The following is a 12,225-nucleotide window of genomic DNA, read 5'->3' on the forward strand; positions in this document are numbered from 1 at the left end:
ATTTTGAAATCTAGGTTTATGAAATCTAGTCATGTGAAGTTTAATTTCTGTGTTTTAGAAAGAGTTAGAAATTCTTCCTTATTGATTTGTGTGGTCTGAAAAGAATTCAACTACATTTATGCCACCTCTACTATCTCATCAACTCTTCAGCTAATTTGATTATCATCTTTATATCTTCATTAGAAACATAACTGATATAAGTACATCTAGAAATTCATATAACTTCTCAAAAATCTATATTGGCAAAACTCTTTTACAAATCTGCACTTCAAAGCATCAATTTGTTGCATTTATTAAACACCAACTGTATATGTAGCACTGTGCTAAATACTGTGAGAGAGAAAAGAAATATAAAATGTGTCCACTATCCTTAAATAATTTAAAGCCTAGCCAAATAAACTTAACACACGAAGTGATTAGAGAACATATAATATGAAATATGATAACATGATTGGTTGTGTGATGGAGAATATAATACTCTAAGTAAAGGTTAAGCTGCATATTAAAGATTGGATGAGTCTTAAAGTGAAAAAGGGATGAGGGCATTCCAGGCCCAGGGAAGATCCTGAGATAGAATCAGCATAGTATGCATATCTGCCAGCAGAGGGCCCAGCCTGCCCCAGAAAGCGGGGAATACTGCTGGACAACTAAGGAAAAAAAGTATTTAAATTTTCAATTTAGCCACAATAAATTTGCCTAAGAGTAAAGCTTGACTTTTGGCTTTATATTCATTTATGTGATTTACCCTATGCTTTTTTTAGATTTCTTCTTCTACTGGCCTTTTCCTCTTAAATGGAAATTGAGAACTTCAATACTGTATCTAAAATCAAGATTCTAGATCTTCTTTCCCTGAATTTCACCATCCTAGGGCAAGAAGAAGCTGTTGCTTTCTGTATCATTCTCCCATCTCAAATTAACTGCAGCCAAATTAAAATGTCACACTCCATTTTGTTCAATATCCAGATTTAATAAATACAGACAACCAAGCATCAAGCCAATCAGTGTATACTAAGCCTTTATTATATGTTTTGCACTTGTATGCCATTTTTGAGTCATTATTTAGTTAATACTGCCAAGAATATGGAAGAAGGTATTATACACTGTATGATATATTTATCCGTGTGATCAAATATGGAAGACCAAGGGGGAAAAAAAGAATAGAGGTAGGCAAGACCAAAGGTGGAAAACATATTTAGTTAATACTGCCAAGAATATGGAAGAAGGTATTATACACTGTATGATATATTTATCCGTGTGATTAAATATGGAAGACCAAGGGGGAAAAAAAGAATAGAGGTAGGCAAGACCAAAGGTGGAAAACAAAGAAAACACATGGTAAATCGATTACAAATACAACAAAGTAAGGGGGAGAGGAAAGGTTAAACAAAACTTACTGCTCACTTCTATTTGCCAACTCTAAGCTAGGAGTTTTAACATATGTTATGCTAGACAAAGAGTAGGCCTGGTTGACTTAAAATCTCAGAAATAAGCTTTTTTTCCTTTGACTTCAACCTTAGGTTCCCTTTCTCTATTGCGGTAGCAGCCAAGATGTAGTTTGAACAGTGGAAGGGTAATGGGGTTAAAAAAGGAAATTTTCCCTTTTCTTTGTCCTCCGCTTCTGTTTCCTCACCAGAAGAATATACAGTTCAATGTGCTTACAGTGGGATCCTCACTAAATCTGATGTCCCACCAATAAGTTCCATTGTCTTTACCCATAGTAGTAGTCCCCAAAACTTTACCTACTTTTTCTACAGGGACTTAATTCCTCTATCCTCTATAAAAGAATTTATAGAGACAAAGTCAAGGATTAATTTCCTTTGTAGGACCATTTGTCAGCTCTGTGAAGCCCATTTGAGAAATGAGTTTTTCTTAGAATAGACAAAATGGCATACACAGTATCATGCAGAAGACCTTTGTCCCAGTTCAAATCCAGGCTCTACTACTTATTAAGTTTGTGACTTGGAATTATGACTTTACCTCTCTGAACCTCCATTTCCTTATCTGTAAAACAAAAATGATGATAATAATAATTTAAAGTAATGCATAATGATAAAAAATAAGGTTAGCCTTTAAATGAGGGATAATATAGATAAAATGTTTAGCATAGTAGTACATTGCAGACATAATCAATGTTCTGTAGCTGATGGCCATTATCATCACTGTCATTGTCATCCTCATCACTTTAGTCATATAGATAAGAGAGTCTACCTGGATCCGTGAAAATTCATCTTTCCTGCCTCAATAGTGTCATCCTCCTAGATCAAAGGCCACAGAATTCTAGAGAAAAGATGTATGTTCATGATTAGCTGATAATCATACTCTCTTCCCAGTCACTAAGACTCTTTTTTGATTCACAAAAGAAATTCTTGATTGAGGAGGGTCAGAAACTTGAACCTGAGTCAGATCATAGCTTCCATGCAGAGTTCTCGTCACGATTTTGGGATACAAGTCTGAAAGTTTAATCCATACAAAGAAGATGACCTGAGTAATGAATATGGAAAAAAAAAGTGAAGCCTTTAATTATATAACATTTTGTGTTTGTGTAACAATTTGGCTTGCTTTTTTGTGTTTCTATTTTACTTCTGTTTTTGTTTTTACTAAAAAAAAACTTCTATACTTACAATTATGTGTCATAAGAATACTTTCTTTTTAAATTATTGTTTCAATAAATAAGTTACCTTTAGATTCACAGAATGTTAGTACTAGACAGGAATTAGCACTAATTCCTACTATCTATTACCTTCATCTTACCGATGAATTGAATAAGGTCCAGACAGGAACACTGACTTGCCCAAGGTAACATGATTAATAAATGATAAAACAGGAATAGAATGAAAATATGACATATTGTAACTGAAATTTCTTTGACAGGTCAACATATTTTATGCCTTCTGTGGTACTGTTCTTCAAATTTGCATCTTCTTATAAGTTTCTCCAAAGATATGTAAATGCTTTTATTCTCTATGCTGTCACCTTAAACCTTTATCATAGTTTTTGCGCTAAACCTCTGAAATAATTTTCAAAATCCGTGAAAGCACAAATTTCCCTCTTCAGCTCCAGAATTTTGTCAATCCCACTCTTTCTCCCAGTTTAGGTAAACCCAGGTTTTTCACAGGAACATTCCCATACAAATGTAACCAAATCAAGCCTAAAGGATAGAACTCAAGCCAAGAGTTAGAGAAACAGATGTGTTTTTCTGCAATACCCAAAGATCTGAGCCTGTCACTATGGGGGATTCTTGGGCAATGTATCATATTTATAGTAAGTTTCAGTCTGTTCATTATACCAGCCAATTAGTTATAAGGTAGGTCGTTTTAAATTTATGATATTTTTATTTTCAAGTATACTTCTCTGATTTAACAAAATATTTATAAATGTGTTACATTAATGTTCCAAACTAACAAGATACTAAAAAATGAAAAAACTGAAAATTATTATTTGAATTCAAATTCATCTAAAGTTTAAGGGGAAAGAAAGAGACATAAAGATAGCTGCCATGCATAAATTTATGTTATTACTTACTTATGGGCATAGATAAGGCATTTTTATACCTAGAAGAAAGTGAGAATTTGACATTTTGCCTTCCCTAATGCTCTCCCACTACCTGGTTAACTAAGAATAATAATTTGAATTATAGAAGTTTAAAATCCATGGGGGTTTTTTTGCATGTTCATTTATCATTATAAAGTTATATTCTTGTACCAATGGTGCACATTATATTCAACGAATAGACGTAGAATGAAGATTTAGCAGGCTAGATTGGTAACGAAAAAATTAGAAACCTTAGCAAGAAAGCATGGTTAGAACTAGAGAAACTGAGGAGATGCTCACTTGGGAAACAGTAAGGATTAAGAGGAAGAGTGGCAGAAAGAGCAAGACTTACAGGACATAACAGCACATTAATGTGGCTAAGGATGAAAAAAAAATCTAGTTGGTCAGTGAGACACTTTCCTCTTAAACTCTCAAATAGTTCACCTCTTGGAACTCTTACATGTGTATATATCATATATATGTATGAATCACACTACTCATATATGGCTTATCATATTTCAGTCCCGTGTTATAATGAGTTATATCTCACCTTTCCAACTAGGTTGCAAGCTCCCAGAGGGCATGCGCCACATTTTATCTTTCTTTGGAAATTCCACACTTTTTTGCACGGTGCTAGGAATATAAACAGCATTCAAAAAAATGTCTGATAAATAAATGGACTCACTTAAATTACAAAAAAAAAATTTAGTGCGTAACTCAGAGATACATATGGTTCATTTCTCTCACTGCCCCACTTTGAATTAAATTCTAGAGCCACATCTTTTGAATCTGAGCCAAATAAAAATATTGCCATCTTGGTTAACCATTGTTTAAATGTTTATTTTCCTTGTCCTGTATTATTATATCTCTCAGGATTCTTTTGTTCATCCAGCTAATGAAATGAGGATTGGGGAACTTCACCCTTCATTAGCTGAAACCCCTCTGTACCCACCCAAACTTGTTCTGCTAGGGAAGGACAAAAAAGGTAACATTGTGAATCTGATATGGAAAATGTCCTGCAAATGCATGTGCATGATGAGTCACCAGTTGTAAATTATGATACAACCTAGTCTATAAAAATATTTTACAGATATGTATTTCTAACATTAATTAGTATGGTATCTGTTTTTCATACTTGTTTTTTTGTATCTGTAATTGTTCATAGCATCCTAACATCTTTCCGCTTTAAATTCCAGAATCAACTGATGAGTCTGAAGCTGACAAAACTCACTGTCTGAATAACAGTGTTTCCTCAGGCACTTACTCAGACTATTCGCCTTCCCAGGCCTCCTCAGGATCCTCTAACAACCGAGTTAAAGTGGGGTCCTTGCAGACAACAGCTAAAGATGCAGTACATAATTCTTTATGGGGTAACAGGTGTGTGTAGAATTCTCTCTTTTCTGTACCCCAATGCTTATTTTCAGCAAGTTTTTAAAAAACGAAATCTTCTTAATTTGGAATTGTATTCAGCACATAAGTGGCACAGAAGACAGAAGGGGCAAGTAAGTAAACGCAGTTCACCTAGGACTTCCAAGAGCAGATAAGTCCATCTTACAAGAGGAGGCTGTTGATTAAGGGAGAGATAGCAGGAGATTTACAGGATGAGATGACAGAAAAAAAAAATTTTAATCAGAAATATTGTTTTTGCAGTACTTATTTATGAGGCATGTAGACATTTCACCATCCTTTCTTTGCAGATGAAAAAACAAAAGCCACAGAGCCCAGTAATGACTTGATAAAGTAGTATTTGCCCAGTTCTAATGTCCATGCTTTCTAACTTGTTGCTATGTTCTACACTACAAATAGCAAATAAAAATTGTCATGTAATATACATAGTCGATAACTTTTACTCTTATTTTACTGATAATATTGCCACTATTGGAAATGTCTTCTTACTAATTCATAAATAACTATTTCTGTACATTGATGCCCATGATAAAAATCTTAATTCTTTCAGTTTATAAATTCATTACTTTTTATATGAGCTGAGATTAATTTAGGTACTTTTGGAAGATATCTTGAAAATGTATTTTTATTTTAATTAGGAAAAGCACATAAAAGCCTTTCCCTCACTAACAAAACATATATAATTCAATATTATTAGTGTAAAAATGGTTTAGAATAAGCTTAGATAAATAAGCATCTGCTAGAGACTATGGTTACTGGTATAAGCATGCCAATGACCTAAACTCATATATAACTTGTATATATATAATTATTATTATTTATCACTTGTATATATAACTTAATATATAAGTAGCATTCTAGAAAAAGATACTTGAATGTGCTCTCTATATAGTGGCATCTGGTCTTCAAATAAATGTTATTTGGATTCAGTTTGGATTCATTACATATGCCCAGCATTTTTGAGAAAGATACTTTCAACCAATAGTTTGGCAATGTACTGAATTAGAATCTCCAGGGATGGGTACCGGGAATTAGGTAATTTCAATTATCAGTCAGGTCTCAGGACCATTACTGAAGACCTATATATTTCATTCATTCATTCATTCCACAAATATGTTTTTAATATGTGCCAGGCACTATTCTAGGCCTGAAGAGAAAAAGATTTCTGCCCTCATGAGTTTACAGTCTAGCAAAGGACACGAGACAATATACAATAAATATAATAGATAAGTAAATTGTATAATATGTTTGAAGGTGATTATTACTAAGAAGTAAAAGTTAGACCAGGCTAAACAGTGGCTTTTTGGTGGGGACATGCAATCCTAACTCTGTCTTAATCATCAGTCAGGTAAGGATGAATGATCAGTTACATGAAGGATGGTGGCCTTCGTCACTGCTTGTTTTCTTCCTGGCAAAGATCCAACTTTCCCTCATTTTCATTTTTCTTCTTCCCATTGTCTTCACAGGATTGCACAATCTTTCCCACAGCCTCTTGATTCAAAGCCATTACTTAGTCAGCGGGAGGCTGTTCCCCAAGGGAATCTACCGCAGCTTCCTGACCGGCTGCCCATGAGTGATGCTTTCACTGACAACTGGACTGATGGCTCACATTATGATAACACAGGGTTTGTAGCTGAGGAAACCACAGCCGAGAATGCCAACAATAATCCTCTCCTAAGTTCAAAATCTAGAAGCACAGCTTCCCATGGACGCAGGCCTTTGATCAGGCAGGATAGGATTGTTGGTGTTCCCCTGGAACTTGAGCAGTCGACACACAGACACACACCAGAAACAGAAGTGCCTCCTTCCAATCCTTGGCAGAATTGGACCAGAACCCCTAGTCCTTTTGAAGACAGGACCGCCTTTCCTTCCAAGTTAGAGACAACCCCCACTACCAGCCCCTTGACTGAAAGGAAAGAACATATAAAAGAATCTGCCGAAATACCTAGTCCTTTTTCTCCAGGAGTACCATGGGAGTATCATGATTCCAATCCCAACAGGAGTCTTAGTAATGTCTTTTCTCAAATCCACTGCCGCCCAGAAACTTCTAAAGGTGTTATCTCAATTAGCAAAAGCACAGAGAGGCTTTCCCCGCTAATGAAAGATATAAAATCCAATAAATTCAAAAAGTCACAGAGTATTGATGAGATTGACATTGGTACCTACAAGGTTTATAATATACCATTAGAAAACTATGCTTCTGGGAGTGATCACTTAGGAAGCCACGAACGACCAGATAAAATGTTGGGACCAGAGCATGGTATGTCCAGTATGTCTCGAAGCCAGTCAGTCCCGATGTTGGATGATGAGATGCTCACTTATGGAAGCAGTAAAGGGCCACAACAACAAAAAGCTTCTATGACAAAAAAAGTCTATCAGTTTGACCAAAGCTTCAATCCTCAAGGTGCAGTGGAAGTTAAAGCCGAAAAGAGGATACCGCCCCCTTTTCAACACAATTCTGAGTATGTTCAACAGCCGAGCAAAAACATGGCCAAGGATTTGATTAGTCCTAGAGCTTACAGGGGATACCCACCAATGGAGCAAATGTTTTCATTTTCCCAGCCATCCGTTAATGAGGATGCTGTGGTGAATGCCCAATTTGCAAGCCAAGGTGCCAGGGCGGGCTTCTTGAGAAGAGCCGACTCCCTGGCCAGCTCCACCGAAATGGCCATGTTTAGGAGGGTCAGTGAGCCCCACGAGCTGCCTCCGAGTGATAGGTACGGCAGGCCTCCATATAGGGGAGGGCTGGATCGCCAGAGCAGCGTTTCAGTGACTGAGTCCCAGTTCCTGAAGAGGAATGGCAGGTATGAAGATGAACACCCTTCATATCAAGAAGTGAAAGCTCAGGCGGGAAGTTTTCCAGTTAAAAACCTTACCCAAAGGAGGCCATTGTCTGCAAGAAGCTACAGTACAGAGAGTTACGGTGCCTCCCAAACCAGGCCAGTTTCAGCTAGGCCTACTATGGCAGCTCTTTTGGAAAAAATACCATCTGACTATAACTTGGGTAACTATGGTGACAAGCCATCAGATAACAGTGATATAAAGACGAGGCCTACTCCTGTGAAGGGAGAGGAGAGCTGTGGTAAAATGCCTGCAGACTGGAGACAACAGCTGCTTAGACATATAGAAGCTAGAAGGTTAGACAGGGTATGTTTGGCATTTCTCTATAAGAATATCCCTCCTGCCTTTAGTCTTCCTTTATTGGCATTTCTAAGCACGTGTAGTGAAGCATGAACTACATGAATGAATAGATGATCAGTATTTTATTTATCTTTATATTGTGGGGAAAATTGATCATAATAGTTTTTCATGGATATATTGCTTAAAGCTCTTTGAGAGTCCATAACCTCTAGGTGAATTATTTATCAAACCTAGCCTAAATATTGTCAGTAAGAAAGAATTTGACTCTATTATATGGGATGGTGCTTCCATTGCTTAATATCAAGTAAGGCAAAATGCCTCTCCTAGGACACAAAACTATTCTCTAGTTGACCTAAAGTGTATGATTTTTATTGAATCTATAAAAAGTGAGTATTTCACACCTTTCTACACAGACTCACATATTAAAGTCAGGCCTAATTTGTTTATAAAATTTGCACATAGTTGCTGCTATGGGACTACTAAAGTTATTACTTCTAATGAGCAATAATTTTCCCAGCAAGAAACAGAAAAATAAAATAAGCAGAGATTGAATGCCCTCCTACACATTATTTCATTTAATAAAAATTCTGCCATTTAGAATGTTGGTTTTTATATAGAAAGAAATGTTTAAATTCAAATCGTATTAGAGACAACAAAAATAGAAGATGTCTTTATGAAGACTACAGATGTACAAATTAGCATGTATATTGCAGGAAGAAAAGGTAATTAATCCAATTCAGTTAAAAATTGAGTCATAATAAAGCGTGGAATGCACCGTGATTGGGGAGAGAAAAAAAATGATACTATAAATCCTAGAATTACTTTTTTGTAAGAGAAATCTGGAATTTCATTTTCTAGAATTATTATCAATTGACCATTATCATTCAATGTACTTTGGTGTAGAGGGCTTTGTGATGACATTAGAATCTTAAAGATCCTGTTTGAGAAAGTGGGGCCTTTTGTCTTCATTTTCTAGGTTTGAAAACCCAGTATAAATTGGGGATCTGGGTAATAATATACTATCAAAATGTTTCACTCAATAGTTTTACTTGGTGTCCTGCTGTAAACACAGGTCACTGTATTTATTATGTATTTCTTTAATATTGAATTTTGTGTTTTCAGGTTTACTCTTTTTAAATAATTATATTGTTTGTAGGTCGTGTCTACATGACAAGAAAACAATTATTTTTAGGGTGAGAGTGAGCTAATAAATGTGGGTGTGGGTGTTAGTTCTCAATGTGGAAATTGGTTCTGCCTTGCAAAATATTTCATCAGAATGTCTGTTTCAAATAGGTGTGCTCAGTCCCATTGAAGGGAGCCTCATCAAAGCCTCATGACTGGCTGTCAGTGGGAGACACCTGGTCGGTTGTCACCATGCCTTACCTCAAGTTACACCCTCCATGTAGACAGATAACTTGGAGGGCGAAAATATTTGGGGCCAAATAATACAGTACAGTTTGGGAACTCTGGCCTCGTGTAGACACGACCATACGTAACAGGGTAAGATAAACTAGTCAAGAAAGGTTATAAGTAGCGTTTTGGAGCATATGTACAATGACTAGTAATTTGAGGCAACAGAGGAGTGAGTGGAAATGAAGCGTGACAAAGAAAAGATAAAATTGTAAGCATTTGGTACCATCATCAATTTCCTGGAGTTCGAGACAAATGGTTCTTTTCCTTTGATCTGAGCTACTGAAAAGTAGGTGACTCCTCTTGTTGGAGTAGGAATTTTAGAGGAGAGTATAGGGCTGGGGGAGGGGAATTTGGATCAGCAAAATTCTGGAGGCCTTGCCTGTCCCAGACAACTAACAGTGTTCATGTGTATTTTCCATTGCTGTGATGACACCTCCCTTTTCAATTAGTCTCCACATATCCTCTGTTTGTTTATAATTCCCTGGGTCTGTCTTTCATTTTTCAGAGCAATTTCAATGTATATTCAATAGCTTCTCATTTAATTCCAAGAAATTAAATTGCCTTAGAGTATTGCTCCAAGCCATTGGATCCTGGAAGCTCTTCCTCTTATTTTCTCCACATAACATTTCTTTCCCTCTTTCAACTGAGTTACTGAGCTAGTCAGGCTGTATCTTACTTAAAACTTTCCAGATATTCAACAAGATGAATTCAGGGTACTGAAGCACAGAATTATTATGTAAAACTAGTTTTGACATAGCTGTGCTACTTAACTTTTTGTCCGAAGTCAGACTGCACCAGAGACCTAGTGCTTCTTTCCCAGTAAAATTTAGTTGAACTCTCTGAAACCTGGAAATTAAAGTTACACTAGAAACTACAAGATCTTTGTCCATTCCACATAAAAGACAACTGCCTAGAGGCCTGGACATTGGATAAGCTTAACAGTCCAACACTATGTTGACAAAAGATCTCAGTGCTGACCTTGAAGAGATAGCTCTAAGTACTACCCTAGATAAAAGATGCTTGTTTTCTCCTTTACTTTAACCATAGGCTCATGGTTCCACTACAGAGCCCCACTGTGACAGAGAATTTAAAACATGAATCCAAATGTCTAAGACTGCTACTGTTCTATAGGAGCTGAGAGAGCACTAGACTGCATTAATTTTAAACCTTAAGGAATCATCCATGTGCTAGATTGAGATGTTTGGTGTCATTTTCAATTATGGCATGGTGACAAAGAAAAATCTCTGTGTGAGATAACCATGAATTCATAACAAATATAATTAGTAGACAAGCACACCATCAGGAGTATAATAGTCTTCCAGTTTAGCTCAGTGAAACTTGAATGCTAAAAATCATTAGTTTTTAAATAATGCCCTCAGAATAGAATAGCTGCCTGCTGTTAAAGTTCAATAATATTTAGTTAAGAAAAAATGTACTAAGTTAACTTATGTGGATTTTTTTTTCCAAAATAAGAGAATTATTTAAAGGGCCCAAATGCTGTCAATGATTACATTTCCATTGTAGGCTGAAGGTGGAGATTGTACAGGTAGAAATGATATGATGATGGGGTATCTAAAACGTTTTAATTTTTAAATGAAGCTCTGTAGAAAAAATGATCTATCACTACTTGGAATAATTTTAGGTGCACCTGTTGAAGGAGAGTCACAATGTAAATATCACCAGAGTATTCCATAGATATTTAGATATATTAAATAAATAGCATTAATAATTCAACAAATTATAATTGCTTTAGTATCATTATGAAATTTCTCTAGTTTAAAATGTAATTTTTAAGAAACAAAAAATTAGCATATTGGAATTCATGTATAACTTATCTGATTGGTTTAACTGAATTAACAAGTAAATTCAATCAAGCCAATGGTCAGATAGAAAGATTTTTTTGATCAGCTGTTTTTCTGAGTTACTGTAATTATGCCTATAGACAAAGGAATTAAGGGACTGATTTTGGCTTTAACATTATAAGGCATTAGCTTAAAACAGAATTATGTGATGATCTCACAATATAAAAGAGGCCATGACGTTTGCAGCTGGTAAAATTTAATTAAGATCTCACTGTTAGAATTTTTTAAATTAATAGACTACCACAGAAGGACAATACTAGTCCAAAGTCACTATTACCATAATATATAAGACATAGACTTTATGCCTTTGAGTTAGCAGCAAATATAAAACAAATTGTATTTTCTTTGCTTTTTGTCTTTTCTGTAGTTTTGAATGGTATTCATTATGTGCATAACTAACACCGTTTATTGTATGCTTCTGTCTGATCGAGTGCATGTTTGAAAAAAAGTTACTGTTTGCCCGCTTAAAGTTAAATGTTATAAATTTAAACATGTTCATGTAATAATCAGTTTGTTGAGCATGTGTTCACACCCTGTCACATGATTATTTCCTCTACTCAGAATGCTGCTTACAAACACAACACAGTTAACCTTGGCATGCTGCCCTATGGAGGTATTTCAGCAATGCATGCAGGCAGAAGCATGACTTTAAACTTGCAGACTAAGTCTAAATTTGATCATCAAGAACTACCTCTTCAGAAAGTAAGTATGGACTGCCCTACATGTGTCAGCATACCAAAGCCAATTAATGTTGTTTGTTCACTTAATGTGTTTAGGCTGTACATACAACTCTGCTTATTATAGACTCTCATGAGTCCAAAAAGCACAAGGGCAAATAATTTAGAGCCCGAACTCTCAGCTCCTAAATGAG

The 12,225-nt window shown here is 35.7% G+C and overlaps 1 protein-coding gene across 3 annotated transcripts in view; it reads left to right on the plus strand.

The window, feature by feature from the left end:
• Window positions 1–12,225, plus strand: part of LRRC7 (leucine rich repeat containing 7) — a 111,650-nt gene that overhangs the window by 19,326 nt on the left and 80,099 nt on the right. For all 3 annotated transcript variants that reach the window (XM_008587375.1, XM_008587377.1, XM_008587376.1), the window contains 3 exons: window positions 4,405–4,516; window positions 4,728–4,908; window positions 6,405–8,085. In XM_008587375.1, the coding sequence (XP_008585597.1) occupies window positions 4,405–4,516; window positions 4,728–4,908; window positions 6,405–8,085 (1,974 nt within the window). The remainder of the gene's footprint in view (window positions 1–4,404; window positions 4,517–4,727; window positions 4,909–6,404; window positions 8,086–12,225) is intronic.

The sequence above is a fragment of the Galeopterus variegatus genome, unplaced genomic scaffold (genome assembly GCF_000696425.1).
Source record: "Galeopterus variegatus unplaced genomic scaffold, G_variegatus-3.0.2 Scaffold4360, whole genome shotgun sequence".
Lineage (NCBI taxonomy): Eukaryota > Metazoa > Chordata > Mammalia > Dermoptera > Cynocephalidae > Galeopterus > Galeopterus variegatus.